The sequence below is a fragment of the Erinaceus europaeus genome, chromosome 19, assembly GCF_950295315.1.
Source record: "Erinaceus europaeus chromosome 19, mEriEur2.1, whole genome shotgun sequence".
Classification (NCBI taxonomy): domain Eukaryota; kingdom Metazoa; phylum Chordata; class Mammalia; order Eulipotyphla; family Erinaceidae; genus Erinaceus; species Erinaceus europaeus.
In genome coordinates this window covers 16,211,546-16,235,908 of record NC_080180.1, presented here as the reverse complement: position 1 = coordinate 16,235,908, position 24,363 = coordinate 16,211,546, and the positions used below count along the sequence as shown (strand labels likewise).

Sequence of the window (24,363 nt, the reverse complement as noted above, 5' to 3'; positions counted from 1 at the left end):
TTGTAACTACCTTATAAGCTTACTATAAGAAATGTGCTTAAAGTCCCTATAATAGTTCTTTTTTTTGAAATATTTATTTTCCCTTTTGTTGCCCTTGTTGTTTTATTGTTGTTGTTATTGATGTCATTGTTGGATAGGACAGAGAGAAATGGAGAGAGGAGGGGAAGACAGAGAAGGGGAGAGAAAGATAAACACCCGCAGACCTGTTTCACCGCCTGTGAAGCGACTTCCCTGCAGGTGAGGAGCCGGGGGCTCGAACCGGGACCCCTAACCAGGACCCTTACGCTGGCCCTTGGGCTTTACGCCACATGCGCTTAACCCATTGCGCTACCGCTCGACCCCCAATAGTTCTTATTACATGCTATTTGCTGGAAAATAAGACAATACTTCCTTTTCCCAGAAACTTACTACACAAACATTAAGTGCGACTGTTTTTTTTCTTTTTTTTTTAATATTTATTTTATTTATTCCCTTTTGTTGCCCTTGTTGTTTTATTGTTGTAGTTATTATTGTTGTCGTCGTTGTTGGATAGGACAGAGAGAAATGGAGAGAGGAGGGGAAGACAGAGAGGAGGAGAGAAAGACAGACACCTGCAGACCTGCTTCACCGCCTGTGAAGCGACTCCCCTGCAGGTGGGGAGCCGGGTTCGAACCGGGATCCTTATGCCAGTCCTTGTGCTTTGCGCCACCTGCGCTTAACCTGCTGCGCTACAGCCCGACTCCCCGCGACTGTTTTCTTAAATGTTCTTTTGGGGGCTGGGTTGAGCACATACCCGTTACAGTGCATAAGGATCTGGGTTCAAATCTCCTGTCTCCACCTGTAGGGGGGAAGCTTCAGGAGCAGTGAAGCAGTGCTGCAAGTGCCTCTCTGTCTGTCACTCACTCTCTAGCTCCACTTACCCTCTCAGTTTCAGTCCCCATACAAACATAAATAAATATTTAATTACTCTACTGGCATAGGCATTTTTAAGTTTAAAATTTCTTCACAAAAGGCAAATTATCTGTAAAAGCTACAAAGGAGGAATTACCCATATCAACCCATCTTTGTTTTTATTTAATAACCCAGGATAAAAATTATGCATTAAAATGAGATATTTTGTATTAGTGATTTAATGTTGACTTACAAAATTATAAGATAATGGGTAGAATTCTACACCTTTCCCACCACCAGAGTTCTTGATCCAATTCCCTCCACCCTTCATTGGAAACTGCATTAGTTATCCCAAGATCACAGATATGGGTTGGCTATTTATTATACATGTATGTATGTATGTATGTATGTATGTATGTATAGTGAAAGCTTTTACTGTCAGATATTCAAAGAACTCAGAACCTATAAACAATTGATTTTGTGCTCTCCTTCCTGACAGACAGAAGCTATACTAGGATATTCTAACACCTCCTATCATTTATAACTGTGACAAGCTTCTACAAATATCTAAGTTAGGGGAGCCGGGCGGTGGTGCACTGTGTTAAGTGCACATAGTACAAAGCACAAGAACCTGTGCAAAGACGCCTGTTCCACCCCTGCCTCACCTGCGGGGGGAGGGGGGGAACACTTCACAAGTGGTGAAACAGGTCTGCCTCTCTCGCTCTCTATCTTCCCCTCCCCTCTCAATTTCTCTCTGTCCTATCCAATAAAATGAAAGAAAATGTCCTCCAGGAGCAGTGGTTCACAGTGCCAGCACCCAGTCCCAGCAATAACTCTGGAGACAAAAAAAAAAAAAAAAAGGAAGTTAAAGAGATGCCAGGACGTTAAACCTGACTGCTTTTGAGGATAAAAAAAAAAAGCCTACAGATTAATTTTTATATCAGTAAAAAATGGAAATTTATGTAGTATGCTTTTCTAAGTAAATAGCTTGATGTTTGAAGGGTAATTATTTCCCACCCAGTTTGTAACTGCAATTTTCACATCTTGATTATCAGTGAGGTCATCAAGGGAGTCAGCACTGCACTGGGCAGTGGAAGACCTCGGTCCAGTCCCCATTCTAGCTGTCCTTTTCAACAATTTTTCAACAATGTGTTCATATCTTTACTTGTGCCATTTAAGATAATGCAATAATGTCTATTTTTAGTTTCCAAGAATCTATGAAAGACAAAACTGATACATTCTTTAAAAAATATTTTCCATATAATTATTTTCACACATACAGAAACGAAAGCCATCATGTGTTCGTGCTAGGTCTAAAATTACTGGCCCTGAAGTGACACTGGTCAAGCACAGTGAGCCGGCTCATCCAGAAATATGGGGTCAGTGTGAATCCTCACAGTACTCTCTCAGAAGAAAGAAATAGGCACGTTTTAATTCCTCCCACAGGCAGGGCCAGGCCTATGTGCTCTCACACGCTTGCTTTCATTTCATTCTGACAACAATTGAGGCACACAGCCTGTGTCATATAGCTAGTACATGGCAGTATTTCTCCAATTCTGTCTCCTTCTAGTCTTAATTTTTATTTCTTTTTTTCCCCAGATGTATAGCCAACTAATTGCATATAATTTACTAACTAGCACATACATTGTCACTGCATTTCTTTTTTTTATTTTTATTTATAAAAAGGAAACACCAACAAAACCATAGGATAAGAGGGGTACAACACACAATTCCCACCACCACAACTCTATATCCCATCCCCTCTAATGCTTATTTCTGTCCATTTTCCCATGAGTGTCTTACCTACATGACACTGGGTTATATTCTTTTGTATTTCAGTCATTTATATTTGCTGAGCTGTATGAACCTGTAAAAAAAAAAAAATCAAACCAGTTGATTAAGGCTTGTTAATGCTTTATTAAATTTTTATATAGCGTGTGATATGCACCCAGATTACTTCCTAGTACTTAAGAAATACATAATTAACCACTGCTTTAAATATTGCAGTTCCATTTATATGTTGGTAGTTCAAATACTGTGGTTTTTAAGTGATCCTAGTGCACATATGTTTCAATGCTTTAGATAAAATTTTAAGTCAAACCACCATTTTGGTTGGGGTGATATATTTGTATTGTTCTTAATGCTACTTATCAACATAATTCTTACTGCAGCTTATCATTGCTGCTGATATAGACAGAAGTGAGCTGGTCTATATCTGCTGATGTCAAAATAGCTGGATGAGAAAGAATAATTACAATTAATCACCCAGATGTTTTTGATATTTCCAGATGCTGGCTTCACAGATAAAACATCTGGATCACTATGATCTTCATTTGAATGTTTACTGTCACATGGCCTTCAAAAATATACCTGAGCTGTGTGGTGTATTCTATCTGGGAACAGTCACATTCTAAATACTGCTATCAGTATTAAACCATGTCACTGTAATTGCACGTAGAGTAGACACTGAATGCTGTTACAATGAATAGCATTCCAATAGATGAGTGCCTAAACAAATGGAAAATTATTTTTTTAGAAATGGAAAATTATTACTGGTAAAAAAAAAAAACTTTCCCAAAAATTTATTCTGAAACAAAGTAAATGTGTTGGAACTGGCTAATAATTCTGAATGAAACTGAGGAAAATAGAAAGTTGCAGGGAGGGAGGAGAGATGCAGAATTAAGGAGAACTCTGTGTCAGAAGAAGAGCGCCACCTCCCAGACACACAACATACAAGCTTTTTAAGGTTAAAAAAAAAGACCTTTGTTGTTTAATAACAGGATCCATAACATTTAGACATATTCTGGAACAGAAGAAACACTTGGCACATCTGACCAAAGACAGCAATGGAATAACTCACCATCTGCCAGGAAGGCACCTGTAGCCCAGGACAGAGACTCTCAATACTTTCATAAGTCTGAGCCCGCTCTTTTCTTTTTTTTTTAATATTTTGTTTTCATTTGAGAGGCATCTGCACCACTGCTTTACCACTTGTGAGTGTTTCCATACAGGCGGAGGGGGCCCTTGAACCCAGGTCCTTGTGCAGGGTAATGTGTGCACGCAACCATGTGCCCACCACCTAGCCCCACCTACTCTTTTCTTAAATGAAAAAGCTGTAAAGTCAAATTTACAGATTTGGCAAACTGTATACAGATTCCTTTGGGCTGTGTAATTGTTACAGAATGAAATTCCCTAAACTTCTGATCAGTGTTTAGAGATTTCTGCTCCTCGCTTGGGAGCTTTCAGCAATTAGCCGTCAGTGTCAGCATCCTGTGCCACCAGATAGTGCACATCCCGTGTTATCACTCAGGAGCAGGTTTTGTCATGGACGCATCCTCATCACTCAGTCTGACAGGGAGCCAGTGCACAGCCAGGCTGTGCAGCATTGATAGACCACAGAGAACACCTTTCTCATGATCTCTGGAGCCCATGTTTTGGAAGTAATTGTACTCTCGCTTTGGGCTATCATCCTAAATTTCAGAGATAAATATCTGATTTCTAATAAGCCTGTGTGCATCTTTCCTTCTGAAAAAGAATTGAGTATGCTGTGTCTGGATTCTTGAAGGAACAGTGGATGTGGTGTGTTGGTTACAAGAGTTACTAGGACAAGTCTGGGCAAAGGATCAGTGCACAGAGATACTGTCTCAATAACCCCATTACAACTACAGATTACTAGTGTGTTTTCTTCTTATAAAAGTTATAATATATATGTATAAATACATATAATATACATTACATATAGCATATAACATATATAGTTATATATATGTATATGTGTGTATATATGTATTACTTCCAGGGTTATTGCTGTGGAGTAATAATAATCCAATAATCCACTGCTCCTGGAGGCCATTTTCCCCATTTTTGTTGCCCTTTGTTATTATTATTGTTATTGCTGTTGTTGTTGGATAGGACAGAGAGAGATCAAGAGAGGAGGGGAAGACAGAGAGGAGGAGAGAAAGCTAGACACCTGCAGACCTGTTTCACCTGCCTGTGAAGCAGGTGGGGAGCAAGGGGCTCGAACTAGGATCTTTATGCCAGTCCTACCTACCACCCGGTTCCAGTTATAATATTATTTTATTTTATTTTATTTTATCTAGAGCTTCACCTTCCAGGGCCAACTTTTCAAAGAGAAAGATGGAGATGGGGGTAAATAGCATAATGGTTATGCAAAGAGACACAAATGCATGAGGCTCCAAAGTCCCAAATTCAATCCCCCACACCATCATAAAGAAAAAAGAAAAAAAAAATGGAGGGAAAGAAAGAAAGACAACACTACACTGAAGTGTCCCCCCAATGTGGGGGTAGCTGGGCTTGCACCTGGGGCATCATTAAGACAAACCAGGTACCCTCCCAGTGAGCTTTCTTGCCAGCTACACAATTACAATCTGTATACAGATCTGAGCAATGAAAACAGGTTCAAAGCCTTTCTGCTCTGCATAATAATCAAACAAGCACAATAATGTTAAGAAAGGTGCTATGCTTTTAGTTTCCCTTTCAGATCTTCTTCCTCGACTTCTGTTGATGAGTGGGATCATCCCATGCTCATCTTTATCTTTCTGTCTTAGCTCACTTAACATAATACCTTCTAGCTCCGTCCAAGATGGGTCAGAGATGGTGGGTTCATTGTTCTTGATAGCTGCATAGTATTCCATTGTGTATATATCCCACAGCTTTCTCAGCCACTCATCTGTTGTTGGGCACCTGGATTGCTTCCAGGTTTTAGCTATTATGAATTGTGATGCTATGAACATAGGAGTACACACCTCTTTTTGGTTGGGTGTTATGGAGTCCTTGGGGTATAACCCCAGGAGAGGCAGGACCTGACCAAATTGTAAGTAGGGTACCAAAGTAATAACCCTGAGGTGAAGGATAGACATGCAGCTTCCTGGGACAGTGGGGGGTGGGAGTGGGTGGGAGGGATGGGTCACAGTCTTATGGTGGTGGGAATGGTGTTTATGCACACTCCTAGCAAAATGTAGTTATATACGTCACTAGTTAATTAATACGAGAGGGGGAAAATTAATTGTATGTCTTGAAGTTTTTCAAAACACAAACTGAATCTTTTCTCAATATATGCAGTGTAATTGATATGCAGACTCTCTCAAAAGCCTAGACCAAGTAGATCAGAAGCAACCAATAGCACAGCTATATACAAGATACTGGGTACTGTACAGCAAACCCTAACAAAAGGACTTTTCAAAGTTAACCCAATTACCAAATAATGTGATAACATTAACTATCGATTGTCTTTTTGAACCCTAAGACAACAGGAACCTCACATCTCCACTATAGAGTCTCTACTTCCCCCAGTCCTGGAACCCTTGGATAGGGCCCACTTTCCCGTATGCCTCTTCCAATCCATATCAAATAATATTGCATCTGCTGATCACAACCTAACCAACACAACGATTGCCACCTCAACATGCTTCACTTCAGACTGTGTCCACAGACTACACGTGTGGAATGACAACTCTTCAGCTTCATTACTCGGGTGAGACCTTTCCTTTCATAGTATACTCTAATTCCATCTCAGGTGGTTCACTTTCTAACAAAGTCCCAAAACCTAGATATACACCAGGTTCTGTGAGAGAGAGCATATCTTCACACGTATCCGTAAACTACTGAAAAATATATACCTGAAAGCAGAAGTACACTAGAGTTTGCAGTGAGTATCCCCCTAACCCTTCCTCTCCACTATTCCAAGCTTTGGGTCCATGATTGCTCAACAATTTGTTTGGCTTTGTATGTTAACTCTCTTTTCAGTCACCAGGTTCCAGATGTCGTCAGGATGCCGGCCAGGCTTCCCTGGACTGAAGACCCCACCAATGTGTCCTGGAGCTCCGCTTCCCCAGAGACCCACCCTACTGGGGAGAGAGAGAGGCAGACTGGGAGTATGGACCGACCAGTCAATGCCCATGTTCAGCGGGGAAGCAATTACAGAAGCCAGACCTTCTACCTTCTGCAACCCACAATGACCCTGGGTCCATACTCCCAGAGGGCTAGAGAATGGGAAAGCTATCAGGGGAGGGGGTGGGATATGGAGAATGGGTGGTGGGAATTGTGTGGAGTTGTACCCCTCCTACCCTATGGTTTTATTAATTAATACTTTCTTAAATAAAATAATAATAATAATAATAATAATAATAATAATAAAGAAAGGTGCTGTGCAAGATGAATTTCAGTGGGAATATTTTTTTGCTTCTTATCTAGTTCACTCTTTGGCTTAAGGATTCAGACACATCTTGTCTAAAGATAACAAGAAATAACAAAATACCTTTTAAAAAGCATCTACTTCAGATAGACCTTACATGTCTAGGGTTCTTTTCTGATGAATGACTGAATTTCATCAACTGCTCTTTTCATATGTAGCCTCCAGGGTTATCGCTGGGGCTCAGTGTCTGAACAACGAATCCACTGCTCCTGGAGGCCATTTTTCCCATTTTGTTGCCCTTGTTAGTTTTGTTGCTACTGTTATTGTTGGTATTGCTATTGTTGTTGTTGGATAGGACAGAAATTGAGGGAGATGGGGAAGACAGAAAGGGGCAGAGACAGACAGACACCTGCAGACCTGCTTCACCACTTGTGAGGTGACCCCCCCCCACAGGTGGGGAGCCAGGGGCTCGAACCAGGATCCTTAAACCGGTCCTTGAGATTCGTGCCATGTGTACTTAACCCACTGCACTACCGCTTGGCCCCCCAACTGCTCTTTTCTTCATCGGATTTTTGATACCTCTGAGACTAGAATGGGCTTTACAATCGGTGGTGTCTTTTTTCAGCCTTTTTCTTTCCTAGCAGTACATGAGATTAATGTAATTACTAATGATGAATGAAATACGATGAAAGGCTTCATTCCATTGCTCATATTTATAATAACTAACAATCAATAATTCCCCCAAGAACAATGGTGATCTCGTCTCCATCCAGTTCCAGATATGAGTGCCCTAAACCCAGAAACAGATAGGAGCACAATAAGCACTGTTCAGCTGGAGGAGCAACACACACACTCACCCTGTTTGGTTTCAGGTTTTTGTCTGTTTGTTTGTTTGGGTTTTTTTTTAATTTTTTAATATTTATTTATTTTCCCTTTTGTTGCCCTTGTTTTTCATTGTTGTTGTAGTTATTATTGTTGTTGTTATTTATGTCGTTGTTAGATAGGACAGAGAGAAATGGAGCAAGGCGGGGAAGACAGAGGGGGAGAGAAAGACAGACACCTGCAGACCTGCTTCACCACCTGTGAAGCGACTCCCCTGCAGGTGGGAAGCCAGGGGCTCCAACCGGGATCCTTGAGCTGGTCCTTGCGCTTTGCGCCACATGAGCTTAACCCGCTGCACTACCGCCCGACTCCCTGTTTGGGTTTTTTGGTTGTTGTTGTTTTGTTTTTTTGTTTTTCTAGGCACATGAACCCAAGTCTTGGAGTGAACCACTATGATCCATCTGGGTGGGCCCCATTCCCCAAAGTCACGCTGAGATGGTCCTGACTGCAAATTCTAACATGCCGCCCCCATTTGAACATGCTGCCTTGTGTGAGCCCTGGGCCCGTCCAGATCCTGGAGTGTGCTGGGAAGGTCTTCCCTCCAGCTGGGCGCCCTCCGTCCCCTCAAGAGTCCACAACAAGGAAGTGAGAAGACCCTGGAAAGACCCAGGTCCAGAAGCCCAAGAGTATCTCACGCGCATGCGCAGTTCACTTCCGGTGCCAAGCTGCGGCCAGCCAGGTTTGAGTCTCCACTTGCCAGGTTTGAGTCTCCCCCGAAGCCCCAGGAAAAGCAGCTTCCCAGTCCCTGTCTTCTGTGGGGACTGAGCCTCACTGCGCAGGGGAGGGCCTTCTTGTAACTACTCATGATCCTTAAACTCTTACAAATCTCTGGGCCCCCTAAAGGCAGGACTTGTTCATATGCCAGATGCTTTGTTTTATTTGCTTATGTGCATATATGTGTGTATTTATACATCTGTATACAAGGCATAGTTCATTATCCCTTTTATTTTCGCTGCCGAGGTTTTCAGTGGAGCTTCGGTCCTGCTAGATCCACTGCTTCCAAAAACTTTTATTTATTTATTTATTTTGTAATTCTGGGTCTTATTTATGTATTTATTTAGATAGAGACACAGGCAGGGAAAGAGAGAACACAGCATCAAACATTCCTTCAATATAGTGGGGCACAGCACACCCCTAGTTCATGCACATGGTAAAGCAGCACACTGTCTAGGTGAGCTATTTAGCCTCTCCAGCTTTTATTTATTTATTTATTTTGCCTCCAGGGTTATCGCTGCACTCAGTGCCTGCACTACAAATCCACTGCTCCTGTGGCCATTATCTTGATTTTTTTTTTAATAAGACAGAGAGAAATTGAGAGGGGAGGGAAGGTAGAGAGAAGGAGAGAAAGACACCTCCAGACCTGCTTCACCGCTCATGAAGTGAACACCCTGCAGGTAGGGAACCGGCGGCTTGAACCAGGATCCTTGCGCTTATCCTTGCACTTGGTACTATGTGCTTAATCCCGTGCGCCATCGCCCAGCCTCCTCTTTTATTTATTTAAATAGAGGGTGAAAGACAGGGTGAGAAAGAGGTTAAAACTTAACACCTTTCTCTTCCACCTTGCCATGAAAAATTGTTCATTCTTTTGGTAATGCTTGCCAATGTGCATGCTAATTCTATTCTAAACACCCCTTCCAAGTATATTCTCAACATAAAAACATAGAATATTTTGTTAGTATGTAAGTGTAGCTGTTTTAATCCTTTGCTCTAATTATCAGCAACTTCATGTCAGTTACTTAGGGGAAGAGCCAAAATCCTTGCCCTAGTCAATGAAGTCCCTCACAGCCTGACCCTCTTTTGACTTCCCCTTATTCATTTATCTTTAGTCACACCAACCACATTTCTGCTTTTTAAAACATTCCAAATACTCTATACCTTAGGGTCCCTGAGTCTGCTGTTTCTTTGCCTGAATACTTTTGCACAAGATATTTTCTGACCCCATTACTCATCTCTTCAAAACTTTATTCATAAATGAATGAGTCACTGCTTAGTGAGACCTTTCCTGGTCATTCTATTTGAAATGCAATTCTTACCCTCTTTGTTTTAGTTTTCCCCCACTGTTTGTAACCACCACTTAAACTATTATGTGTTCCATCTATGAGTTACTTATTTTACACAGGTGTATCTCTTCCCCCTCAGGCTGGCTTGCTTTCTCTCTCACTTTCTTCCTTCCTTCCTTTCCTCCTTTCTTATTTTCCCACTCCAGGGCCTAGGTCATGTGCAATAGCACTGCTCCTTGACAACATTTTAAAAATTCTATTCCAGACAGAAAGAAGATAGTGTGAAAGACACCGTAGCACTGCTCCACAATCCTTAGAGTTTCTCCAGGTCCCTGGTATTCCCGTGTGGTACCAGGTCTTAACCTCTGGGTCTTGTACATGGTGAGGCGTACACCTTACCAGGTGAGCTATCTCCCACCACTGCTATCCCCTCCAATTTAAGGGAAATTTTTATCATTTTTTTATATTTATAGAACCTAGAATAATACTCAGTATATTGTAGAAATTAAATACATGCATGTGCCTATGACTTTGTGTGTGTTTCCATTAAATAATGATTGAGTAAGTTAAAGATTTATATTTATTTGTACTCATAAAATTTACCCAGGAGCAGTAATAATTATAAATAAATACCCATAGACATTATATAGATAATAAAATAACATATAAATAGTTTATATCGGAGGCCAGATGGTGGCTGACCTGGTTAAGTGCACACATTACAGAGCACACATTACAGTGTGCAAGGATAAAATCAAGTCCCTGATCCCTATCTGCAGGGAAAAGCTTCACAAGTGGTGACACAGTGCTGCAGATGTCTCTCTCCCTCGTTCCCTCTCTCTTCTCAATTTCTCTCTGTCTCTATACAATAATAAATAAATATTAAAAACAGCTTATATAAGTGTAAGTTACATAAGTGTAAGACTATATATGTGTACATTTTTATTTTTAATGTTTATTATTATTATTGTTATTGTTGTTATTTTGCCTCCAGGGTTGTCACTGGGGCTTGGTACCTGTAGTCCACTGCTCCTGTGCCCTATTTTATTTTATTTTATTTTTGGATAGGACAGAGAGAAATTGAGAGGAGAATGGGAGATGGAGAGGGAGAGAGAAAGACACCTGCAGAACTGATTCACCACTTGTGAAGTAACACTCGCCCCCCCTGCAGGTGGGGAGCTGGAGGCTGGAATCCTTGTGCCTCAATGTGTGCTTAACCCGATGTGCCACCACCTGGCCTCCTCTGTATATATGTTTATATGAGTGCTTTTGATTTATACATGTCTTTGGAGTAGGGCACCAAAGTAAAAATCTCTGGGTGGAGGGTGAGGGTGAAAGTTCAACTTCACTGGGCGGAGAAGGGGAGAATGGATGGGACACAGTCTTTTGGTGGTGGGAATGGTATTTATGTACACTCCTATTAACTTGTAGTCATATAAATCACTACTTAATTAATATGAGGGGGGAAATTGATTAAACGTCTCAAAATTTTTAATGCACAGACCATAAACTGAGTCTAAATGTTGACTCTCCTAAAAGCTTAGACTAGGGAGAACAGAAGCAACCAGTGGTGTTACTCTATAAGACACAGCTATATATAAATAATGTGAAAGGACATAAATTATGGTGATGTTGTGTATGCTACAGCAAATCCTTACAATGGGATTTTCAAAGTTAACCCAATTGCCAAATAATCTGATTACAGCAATAACTATCTATTGCCTTCTTAAGCCCTAAGATAGTAGGAACCTCCCGCTTCCTCCTGAGAGCCTATATTTCCCCCACTTCTAGAACCCTGGGGTGGGGCTCACTTTCCTACATGCTTCTCTCAATTCATACCAACTGACATTGCATCTGCTGATCCCAGCCTAATCAATGCAACAAGTACCACCTCGGCATGTGCTTCACTTTGGACTGTGTCCAGAGATGTCAGGCATGGAATGTCAACCCTTACTTGGCCAACAGGTTCCAGATGCTATCATGATGCCAACCAGACTTCCCTGGGCAGACGACCCCACCAATGTGTCCTGGAGCCCCACTTCCCCAGAGCCCCGCCCTACTAGGGAAAGAGAGAGACAGGCTGGGAGTATGGATCGACCTGCCAATGCCCATGTTCTGCGGGGAAGCAATTACAGAAGCCAGACCTTCCACCTTCTGCATCCCACAATGACCTTGGGTCCATACTCCCAGAGGGTTAAAGAATAGGAATACTATCAGGGGACAGGATGGGCTATGGAGTTCTGGTTGTGGGAATTGTGTGGAGTTGTACCCCTCTTATCCTATGGTTTTTGTTAATGTTTCCCTTTTATAAATAAAAATTAAAAAGTAAAAAAAAAAAGAGTTAAGGTTGTCACATAAAAGCCTCTCACAATTATCTCCTTCAGTTAATTCTCAAAATGTGGCCCCCAAACTAGCAACATCAACACCCCAAGACAACTTTATTTATTGGATAGAGACAGCCAGAAATCGAGAGTGGTGGGGGTGATAGAGACGGAGAGAGACCAAGAGACACCTCCACCTACTGCTTCACCACTCACAAAGCTTTCCTCCTGCAGGTGGGAACTAGGGGCTCAAACCCAGGTTTTTGAGCATTGTAACATATGCATTCAACCAGTTGTACCTCCACCCAGCCCCTCCTTCCAAGAAAACTTCTTACAAAAGCACATTCCTGGACCCTACTTCAACTTTGTTGGATCTAAAACTGTACTTTAACTCATTTCTTGATGAATCTGATGTGCTCAATCGATAAGGTTAGAGAACCACTGATAGAGCTTATAACCTCATTAAGTTGGAATGACAAGTGACTTTTAAATGTGTTTTCTTACATTAATATTTTATACTAGATATTATGATGTTGATTTTTTTGACAAAATAAATGTGGAATAGTCTGGCCTTGATAAATAGTAAGTGAAACTTCTTCTTAGGGGCCTTTACACTCACCACTCAGCTTCCTGCTCTTCCAGGACACGTTCCAACGATAAGGACTTGCTACTGCAGTGACTCTCTGATTTCAGTTGCCTAGCCAGTCTTCCTCTAGCCCCCCCAGATATGAATACATTTCCTTTATAAGAGGGATTCACTCATACATTTTTTGTTGTTTCTGAAATAAGGATGATAAGCTTGCAATGTATAAATCAATGTAACGGAGCTTTTTAAAAGTGTTTTCTCTTTCTTCCCCCAAAATTATTTGGATACTAAAATATGTTTTTACAAAAATCATCTTGATACTAAAACATACTTTTACAATAGAGGAAATAAAATCTTTTCTGCGCTGTTTGGCTTCATCATACATCCAAGTAGCCTTTCCATACTCTCTTGTAGCTCTGTTTTCCTTAAATGGTAAGCATCTTGATGTGAAAATGTTCCTCTGGCTAATCTAAAGGAAGCCCTCAATTACAGAATGATTCGGTGCATAAACTTGAACTAAAAGTGCACATGTGCTCAGAATTAGCATTCTTGTCATCCGATACAGTTTGCAACTGTTTACATGCAGCTTAGAGTTTTTGCTCATACATGGAAGATTCTCACCAGAATCTTCAGTGCCTCTCTGAGCCTGCATCTACAGTTCATGAATCACCACTAGGAAGCACAGAGAAGGATTCCTGCAGTGTGAACCCTCTGCTTCATGTGTTCCTTTTCCTCTCCTACCTCTCTCTTTTAAAATTTATTGCACTTCATTACTTTGCTGCTCAGAGGATCCTGGGCTGCACCCTGCAAAACAAGTTCTTTCTGATCACGCCAAATTTGGATGCAGTGCCCAGCAGCTAGGTTGAGACAGGGCACTTGAGCACATCCCATGCTGCACACCCTAGCCTGCTAATGGTATTTTTCTTTCCTTCTGGACCCCAGATGCCCCCTTGACTTTAGAGAGCTTCTTTGAGTTTCTCATTCATTCCTCTGAGTTGCTAATGTGGGACAACATCAAACCAAACAAGCCTTTGTGTGGGTCTGAGTGATGGGAGAATACGAGAAAATGACGTCCATATGAACTTAATTCCTCTATTCATTTCCATATTACCCACTAGAGTCATCTATTAACTTTGATTATCTGATGTTGGAGTCTAAGCATTTTGACTTGGGCTGGCAAAAACAGATTACTTGGCTAGTGCGCCTACTTTGTGATGGATATAATGATATAATGCAGTTCCAAGCCTGGCCACCGTCATATTGGAGAAAACATCTGTGCTGTGCAGTACTCCTCTGTGTGTCTCTTTGTCTCAAAAATGAAGAAGAAGAAGGAGGGGGGGGAGGAGGAGGAGGAGAAGGAGAAAAAGAAGAAAGGAAGGAAGGGAGGGAGGAATGAAGGAAGGAAGGAAATAAAGAAAGGAAGGAAGGAAGAAAAGAAAGAAAGAACAAATCCTGGGTGATAAAAGCCTCGTGATGACAAGTAAGAAGCCATGGAAGTCTAAAAAATCAGCAAGTAAAAGAAAAATTGACACTCAAACTTAAATAATGTCACAATGATATGTGTTAGGAAACAGAAGAAAGTAGAGAGCAAATTAATGAATGGGAAAACATAAGCCTTCTGAGCTGCCCCCTATTGATCTGCAGGATGGAATGACAGAGAAGTAGTAAACAAAAGTGGATTTTTATTAGTAAATTCACGGTTACTCTGATTTGCTACACTTCATCAATCTGGCTATGGTAGATACACTGATGTTACATTACTAGAAACCGAACTAGTACTGATGATTCATTCCAATAGTTAAGGTCCCAGCAGGTTGCAATGCCAGAAACTGGGCGTTAGAGGGCGCGCTTCAGCAAGAATGAACTAAATCAGTGCTGATGAAGAAATTACCTGCTCTCACCTGGAAATCGAGATTCCATGGAGTTCTCTAATTCTATACTGAAACTAAGGGCTGAGTTTAAAACAGCAGCAGTGCCAGTATGCTCAGTGAACTTTTAGTCGTTGAGGAAGCTTCCTATCTGTTTATTCTTGTCTTTTTCCTAAGCACTTGGATGGGCATGAAACGTCACCTCTGCTTGTGCTTTCATACTCAATAAAGAAAAAAGAATCAGGCCTGGAATGCAATCACACTCACCAGCATAATCACAGGGACAGATACAAGGGTATCTCCCTATCTCGTTGAGACAGGTGGCCTCATTTTTGCAGGGATCTGAAACACATTCATCCACTTCCAGGTCACAGTGCCTGCCTTGATATCCTGGGACACAGAAGCAGGAATAGCCATTGACTCCATCCTGGCAAACAGCTCCATTGTGGCAAGAGCTGGAAGCACACTCATCAGCCTCCATCTCACAGAATCTTCCAGTATATCCAGCTGGGCAGATACAGACAGGGTGGACAGGATCCTGTAGGCAAACGCCTCCATGCTGGCAGAAGTCCTTATTGCAGGAGCCAATGACAAGCTCACAGGTCACCCCACTATACCCAGGGAGACATTTGCAGAGAAAGCGCCTTTCTCCTGGGGCTTTCACACATAAGGCATTTTCTTGGCAAGGATTAGAGAAGCAAGGATCTTCTATGTTGTCACAGTCTCCGACCAAATTAGTGGCAATGTTCAAACAATGGCAATTTCCCTTTGAAAGATCATTGCATGTAGAACTGTTTTGGCAAGAGTTTGAGTGTTTGGCAGTTGGTGTTGTTTTTATTGCAGAAGAAATCTACAAGGGAACGTAAAAATTAAGCTTACAAATAAGTGGTTCAGGTTACAAATTAAAGAACTTTCTTTCTTTCCACTCCTCATAATTATTACAAACAAGCTCAGTGAAATGCAGTTAGCTGCATTCTAATGGTGAGCTTTGTCAAATGAAGTTTAATAGTGACTTTTGCCAATAATGACATTCCAGGGACCAAAAAGATAGCTTAGTGCAGGCCCCTACCTTGCATTGCTTCCAGACTGCCTAAGATCAAGCATCCCCCTGCCCACCACATGGGACCTTTCATGGCACCAGAGGAAGTTCTGGTGCTATGGTCAATCTCTCTCTCTGTGTGTCTCTGTCTCTGTCTCTATTTCTCTATCTGAACATTGTTTCTCTCATGAAGAATTTTCAGGTTTGCTAGAAGATAAAATACAACCTGTCTCTTAATGTACTATCTAATTGAAACCAATATCTAAATGTCCACCAAAACCTAGTTTATAGTTGCTTTATCCAAACACTTTTTATTCTCTAAAAAAGAGAAGCATTGAAAGTGAAAATACACCCCATCTGCAGGGGAGACACTTCACAAGTGGTGAAGCAGGTCTGCAGGTGTCTGTTTTTCTCTCCTCCTCTCTGTCGTCCCCTCCTCTCTCCATTTCTCTCTGTCCTATCCAACAACAACATCAATCATAACTACAATAATAAAACAACAAGGGCAACAAAAGGGAATAAATAATGAATAAATATTTTTAAAAATAAATCTTAAAAAAAGAGAGTGAAAATAAGGAGAAAACATAAATCCAATTCATTGATTGAAAGTTTGCTCTGTGCCAAATATGTCAGGGATCTAAGGTGAATTATTTCTAATCTTCCCACCAACACAATGTTTATTTTTTTATTTCTATCAGGATTAATGGTTTACAGTCAATAGTAAATAAAACTATTGGTACTTGTGTAAAATCTCTCATTTCTACAAAACACTCTAAACCCTCCACCATCGTGCACCAGGACCTTCTTCTTCTTCTAGCGTTTGCCCTTCTTCCGTAGCCAGTCAACAGCATCAGGTTGAGCCTGATGTAAAGTTTCGAGACCTCCTTTGAATCTGGAGAGGTGGCAGTCGTTGACTATGTGGGTCATAGTCTGTCTGGAGCCGCAGGGGCAGTTCGGGTCGTCTCTGGCTCCCCAGCGATGGAACATAGCGGCGCACCGGCCATGGCCTGTTCGATAGCGATTGAGGAGGGCCCAATCATAACGTGCTAGGTCAAAGCCAGATGGACGCTTGCAGGGGTCTGTGATGAGGTGTTTGTTCTTTACCTCAGCTGACTGCCAGCTCTGTTTCCAAGAGACTGGAACAGAGAAGTTCAGTGTCGGCGTAGGGGACCAGATTGGGTGATGAGACGTCAAGCGTTGGACAGGGTGGGCGAAGATATCCGCGAAGATATCCACCAGAACCTGAAGCCACCCCTCTCCCTCCAGAGTCCTTTACTTTGGTGCAATACAGCAAGCTCAGTCCAAGCTCTACTTGGTGTTTCCCTTTCGGTTCTGGTTTTTCAATTTCATTCTATCAGTGAGATCATCCCATATTCATCCTTCTCTTTCTGGCTAATCTCACAACATGGTTCCTTCACACTCCATCCAAGGTGAGGTGAAGAAGGTGACTTCATCATTGCACCAACACAATATTATTCTGAACATCTTATGGATGATATGTTAAGTCTCTCTGCAAGGAAACAGATCTGCCAAGTTTCAAAACTTTCATTTTCCTAGTAGTTTCCTTGTTCTAGAGTACATTTTTAAATTCTAGTTGAAATATTAAACAGAAGTTAAGCAATGATTCTGTGATTTTTTTCTTCGTTGTATATTTGATTGTATATAAATTTTCCCTGAAAACTTAGACAACTGTGTTACTCTCTTGAATTTTGCTCATTAAGGTTTGTGTTTTGGTGACTCAATTGTATCAGCCTATGCAAAACATTGTTTTGCATGCAAATTCATCCAGTTTGTCATTCTCTTATTTTTATTTCTTTGCTTACTGATAGAATGGCACATACAGGCTTATAGTTCCCAAATGTATGATATGGTGACTTTGTACTTATGGTATGACACGTAAGTCAGCTATTGCCACAAGAGAGTGAGGTGTAAACCTTGAAAAACATATTATGACTAATCTCCCGGTCTTCTTGCAAAAAGAGAATTGGTTCTCTTTAACACAATGTGGCCACCTACGGTGAGGAGAAGATACTTCGAGGAAATGACTGACTGGTTCCTCATACAGGAGTGTGAACAGTTTCACAGCTACCTTCCTCCAAGTCTGTGTGCTAGCCAGCAACTTCCCTGCAGTGCCTGTGTGAGGAGAGTTAGCATATGCCTGTATATTATCAGGAGGGCTCACAGAAACCAAACCTCTTCTATTCCCTGAAAGAAAACGTAATAAGTTGTCCCTCTACTTTAGATTTTATACCCAAGAATTTTAACACCATTTGTGTAAAGGATTTCACACATGGGAAACTATGTTCTATAAGGGCAGTCATTTGCACAGTTCCACACAGAGGCTATATTTGAATCTCTGTTTGATTCTCTGGTCTGTCTGATTCTAAAATCAATCACTCTCTCTCTCTCTCTCTCTCGGATTAATGCTTTACAGCCCAGTCATTGGCACATCTATATATATAATCTCATTATGCACCAAGACTGCAAAGTCCTCTTCTGCCCCCTCCCTCCCCCCTCCTTTGCTTCCATGAAATACACCATCCCCGTATCCCCGTTCACATTTTACTGTGTCCTTCCTCCCTGCCCCTCCCTATCTGTTAAGTCCCACTTATTATAAGTGAGATCATTTGGTAGTTGTCTTTCTCTTTTTGGCTTATCTTAGTAAACTAAAACCGATCTGTTTCTGTTTCATCACGTTAGAGGTTAAGATGGTTACTGGATGGTAGGCTCTTCTTAAACATGATGGTTTTCGTACATGTTCCCTTCTTTAAAATCTTTCTTTTTCTTTTTATTTATCAGATACAGACAGCCAGAAATTGAGAGGAAGGGGAGAGAGAGAGAGATAGAGAGAGAGAGAAGGAGAGACAGAGAGACAACCGTAGCCCTGCTTCACCACTTGTGAAGCTATCCCCCCGCAGGTGGCTTGAACCCTGGTCCTTGTGCATTGTAATGTATGTGCTTATCCAGGTGTTTTGCCACCTGCCTCCCATGCCCCACCCCTCCCATGTTCCATTCTTCTCCCTTCCAAAATCTTGAAAGACAGAAAGAAGCAGCAAATGAACACATTAAAAAATTGTCAACATTCTTTGACCTTAGGGGAGCAGAAGTTAAAGACAGCACAAACATAACCACCAGAGCAGCTAAGTGACAAGGCTTGGAAATACCAAGTATTGATGAGGTTGCAGCAAAAATAGAACTTTCATGTGTCCCCTTTCATTTATTTGTTTGTTGGTTGGTTTTTGCCTCCAGGGTTATTGCCTGGGTTCCGTGCCTGCACTACAAATCCGCTGCTCCTGGTGGCCATCTTTTTTTTGTTGTTGTTGTTGCTGCTATTGGATAGGACAGAGAGAAATTGAGAGTGGAGGGGAAGACAGAGAGGGGGAGAGAAAGAGACCTGCGGACTTGCTTGTGAAGCGACCCCCCTCCAGGTGGGGAGCTGGGGGCTGGAACCACTATGTGTGCTTACCCCGGTAAGCTACCTCCCTGCCCCCTTTCTCTCTGTTATTACAGACTGTTCTTTCCTGTATTATTGTGCTTATATTTCAAAGAAATTATTTCAGTTTTGTAGACTTCTCTATACTGTTTTCTGTCAGCCCCATCACCTTGTATTTCTTTGATTTAATTTCTTTGTACTTAACTATTACTTTTTCCCAAATGTTCTAATTTATTCACTTTAGGAATAAAATTTTCCTTTAAGCACAGTTTCACTATTTCCGACATTTTTTTTTCATTTTCATGCAAATAGAAATATTTCTCATTTCTATCGATATTTATTTGTGACCCATGGAGAAGTATATAAAACCAATTAAGTTTAACTGTATTATTTGGATTCTGGTGTGTTTTTTTTTTTCCTCTCTGTTATTGAGATTGAGAAATTAAAATCATAAAATTTTCTGTTTCTGAAGCTGGGGGCTATGTGTCGAGTGGAGAAGCAATTACAGAAGCCAGAGTTCTCACCTTCTGCACCTCACAACGAATTTTGACCCATACTCCCAGAGGAAGAGAGATCTCAGGGCACGATGACCAGAGGGCTCTGAACTCCAATTCCATCAAAACTCAGAAAGAGAAGAGGAAAAAGGATGGACATTCAGATGTGGCAGTGGGTATAAGTTTGACTTGGAGCAGAAGAGAGGGCTGGAAGAAATGGGCATATATATATATATATATATATATATGTATATATATATATATGTATATATATATATATATACATATATATATATATATATATAGAGAGAGAGAGAGAGAGAGAGAGAGAGTTACAGAAATAATAGTTGACCCACATCCATGACCTTGGGAGGGCTACAGCAGTTTCCAGTGGAGGGAATGGAGACTTGGAACTCTGGTGGTGGGAATGCTATGAAATTATTCCCTATTGTCCCATGACTTTGTAAAACAATGTTAAATCACTAAAAAAAAAAAAAAAATTCTAAAAAATAAAAAAGTTTCTGCTTTAAGCTCTAGAAAATTTCTCATTTATTTTTACAAGCTATGTATAATAGCTTGCAACTAGATGTAAATCCAAGTATAATAAATGTGGCAATGGTAGCATATACTGTACCTAGTTCAGTGTGTGCCTCAGTGAACAATAACACAATTTTTGAGTGACAAATCTCTGGGAACAAGAAGAATGGATATGTACACATATCCTTACAGGAACATTTAAAACCGCAAATAGTTGGGATTTTTAAATCATATTTATAACTACAAAATCACAATTGCAGTTTACATCTCAGGGAAATGACCACAGAAGATTTTATATCCAGCATTCATATAAGACTTAGACACGGGCAAGGCATTTTCACTCAACATAATACGTAATTGCTATTTCCAGGCCGATTCATATAGTCTGCCAAATCATTTTCTTGCAGTAAGTTTGCCATCTACTGGGTATTATAAGAAGTTCTAGAAGAGTGAATGTCAGACTTTTCTTTTTTCTCTTTAAGTGCAGCAGATCTCCTTGGAGGAAAATGTCATAATGTCAGTGTATTGGATTGAGATGCGGACCAGCACAGGTCAAAGAGGCGGGGCAGCCCTTCTGCCCAATGACACCAGCCTCTGTCCTTCCAGAGATGCAGCCTACATGTGGCGCAAGTGTAGCAATGTGAAGATTTCTGTTCAGCAAAATGTAAAATGCCTTATATAACTTCCACAAGTAATTATTTTTATTCACTAGATTTTATAAAAAGATATAGTTTAATTTTGCTGACAATTAATTAATTTCATTGATTTTTAAAGAAGCTGAACAACCAAGCATTAATGAATTTCTTTTAGAATGAAATAGAAGGGGGGAAATAAACTGCTGGAGAGAGAGTAGTGGTTGAAAATATATTTTTTGTGTTGTTTTGTTACCAGAGCATAGTTCAGGTCTCGCTTATGGTAGTGCTGGGTAATGAACCTGGGAACTCAGAGCCTCAAGGCCTGAGAATCTTTTTACATGACCATTATGCTGTCTCTCCAGCTGGAAAATACAATTTTTATTTTTGATTTAATTATCTTTATTTACTTATTGGATAAAGGCAGCCAAAAATTGAGAGAGAGGGGGGAGATAGAGCAGGAGAGAGACAGAGAGACATCTGCAGCCCTGCTTCACCACTTGCAAAGCTTTTCTCCTGCAGGTGGGGACCAGAGACTCAAACTTGGGTCCTCATGTACTGTAATGCTTGTGCCCAGCCAGGTGCACCATCATTCTGCCCCTGGAAATCATCAATTTTTAAAGCACAAAATGACATGTTAACTTTTATTTAGGACATGTGCTTTGCCACAGGTGTGGTATCACTGCACCAAGAGATATTCTGGTACTGTGGTGTCCCCCTTCTTTGTCTGAATAAAAAAATGGCTCAGGAGCCATAAAATAGAATATGCATGAGACCCCAGTTGCACAATTAAAAAGAAGAAAAGAAAAGAGGGGAGGAGGGGAGGGGAGAGGAATGGAGAACAGAATTCTTTAGCTTTGCTTTCTGCAGAAAATGAAATTAAATTCCAAGATTGGTCCTAGAAGTGTGTGCAGAAGGGAAAATCTTGTATTAAGACAGAGCCAAATCAGTTTTCATGTGATAAATAATCAATAAGAAGTTGTAGAATGATGACTGAATGAGAGAAAGAAAGAAAAAAAAAAGCCTTGAATTCTCATGTAAGTTATCCTGTGAAGTTCTTACTCTCATCTCTTTTGATAAAATCAGACTAAATCATCAGTAACTCACTTCAAAGTGCAATCTGACAGGATCTTCTTGAAACAGTTCAAATAAATAGTTTTCATTTTGAGTTCAGTTATTTGCCATCTCAGTAACATTAGTAAAACCAATGTTGATACATCTCAGTTTCAACATTTCTCCGGGAGATAATACATAGCCTTAAACACACTGCTTAAGAGCATGGGCTCTGAAGTCGGTGTTTAAATTTTGCCTCTGACATTTATTAATTCTATACATTTTATTCAGAAGTGTAACACCTCTGTGCCTGAGTTTCCATTTCTGTAAAACTGGCATCTAAAATTGTGGAAATTGAATTTATAATGTGTATAAAAATGTCTAATATATGCCACACAGAGTAAACTTAATGAGCCATTATTACTATCACACTGGTATGAGAGACAAAACATACAATGGCTGGCCTGGGGGAGGACACAATGGGTAATCTGACTTTCATGCATGAGGTTCCGAGTTTGCTTCCCAACATCACATATGACAGAATTATGCTCTGATTCTCCCATTAAGTAGATTTTATTTTAAAATAGAAATATATATATATATTTCTTCATAGAAACCTGGAATAGGCAATTAATTAGTCAATATTAATTGCTTGCTTTTCAGAGTAGGGTCTCAAAGTCCAAAAGATTCATGTCTCATGTTTGGATGTATTAGATAGCAAAGCACAGTGTGGATACTTAGCTAAAGGATTTTTTTTCTTCATATTTGTTTCTTTGTTTTTGTCATTGCTAGGGTTTCACAGATCTTTACTTTTGGAGATTTTGGAATTCCAGAGAATACACATTTGTTGTCAAAACACAGTCTCTAAGAATTGTAGCCAGAATCCAGGCTCGAACCCAACATCACTCACTGTGTTTTCCACAAATAACTTGCATGTAATGTCTGGAGCATGACTCCCTTGTTCCAGTTGAGAAAATTGTGGCCAAAGTCCATTGTGTCACTTGTGTCTGCCCTACTCTGTTCTCCAGTTAGCTTTTCTTTATAAGATGGTCACCTCACTGACAGTGGTGAAGTACTGTTATAAGTGGCTCTCTTTCTATCTCCCCTTTCCTCTCAGTTTCTCTGTTTTATGGAATAAAATCACCATACGAAATATTTTTTAAAGCCATCATGTAGAATACATTAGCTATATAGCCATTTCATATGTGAAGAGATCTTCACAGGAATGGTGGGAATTCAGAAACTAGACAGCAACAGTTTATCTAATAATGGACTTGCATTTTCTCACAAGCACACATGAGATTGCTTAATTTTTCCAAGAACAAATATTTTCGATGTTTGCTTGATTGGAAAACACAAATGTAGGTGTGACCTTGTGACAGTGCATGAAGAAAAAATGCCCAGACTCCATGCAAATTATGGAAGGACGATAAAAGGAACTGGCAAGAGGCTTGTCTAGCAGAATATGTCAGTTACCATGTGTAAGGACCTGGGTTCAAACCTCTGAACACCAGAAGGGAGCTTCACAAATTATGGGGTGGTGCTATGGTGTTTCTCCTTTTTGCTTCACTTTTCCTCTTTATCTCTGTCTTTCACCCTTTAACTAAAACACAGGGGGGGAAATGGCCTCTGGAAGAGTGGAGTTGTGCAGAAAGGGAGCCCCAGCAAAAAGCCTGATGAAAAGGAAAATAATGATGATGAATAAACAAATTTAAAGAATAATAGAATCACACAGGGAATAGCATAATGGCTATGCAAAGAGACTAATGCCTGGTGCTTCAGAGTCCCAAATTCAATCCCCTGCAACACCATAAGCCAGAGCTGAGTAGTGCTCTGGTTAAAAAAAAAAAGAAGGGGGTCGGGCGGTGGCGCAGTGGGTTAAGCGCATGTGGCGCAAAGCGCAGGGACCGGCGTTAAGGATCCCGGTTCGAGCCCCGGCTCCCCACCTGCAGGGGAGTCGCTTCACAGGCGGTGAAGCAGGTCTGCAGGTGTCTGTCTTTCTCTCCCCTTCTCTGTCTTCCCCTCCTCTCTCCATTTCTCTCTGTCCTATCCAACAACGAATTGCGTCAACAAGGGCAATAATAATAACCACAACGAAGCTACAATAAGGGCAACAAAAGGGGGAAAAAATGGCCTCCAGGAGCGGTAGATTCATGGTGCAGGCACCGAGCCCAGCAATAAACCTGGAGGAGGAAAAAAAAAAAAAGAAGGAGAAGAAGAAGAAGAAAAGGAAGAAGAAGAAGAAGAAGAAGAAGAAGAAGAAGAAGAAGAAGAAGAAGAAGAAGAAGAAGAAGAAGAAGAAGAAGAATAGAATCACATAAAAAAAGAAGATAGCAAACTTATAGCCAACCTCATACTCAATGGTGAAAAACTGGAAGCATTTCCTCTCAGATCAGGTACTAGACAGGGCTGCCCACTATCAACATTACTATTCAATGTAGTGTTGGAAGTTCTTGCCATAGCAATCAGGCAGGAGCAAGAAATTCAAGGCATG

At 40.8% G+C, this 24,363-nt stretch overlaps 1 protein-coding gene across 1 annotated transcript in view; it reads right to left on the bottom strand.

Moving 5' to 3' along the window:
* Positions 1-23,038, bottom strand: part of CRB1 (crumbs cell polarity complex component 1) — a 149,521-nt gene extending 126,483 nt beyond the window's left edge. Inside the window, 4 exon segments of the mRNA XM_007539736.2 lie at positions 14,949-15,495; positions 15,497-15,527; positions 18,550-18,604; positions 23,014-23,038. Coding sequence (XP_007539798.2) covers positions 14,949-15,495; positions 15,497-15,527; positions 18,550-18,604; positions 23,014-23,038 — 658 coding nt within the window.
* Positions 23,039-24,363: the final 1,325 nt, after the last annotated feature.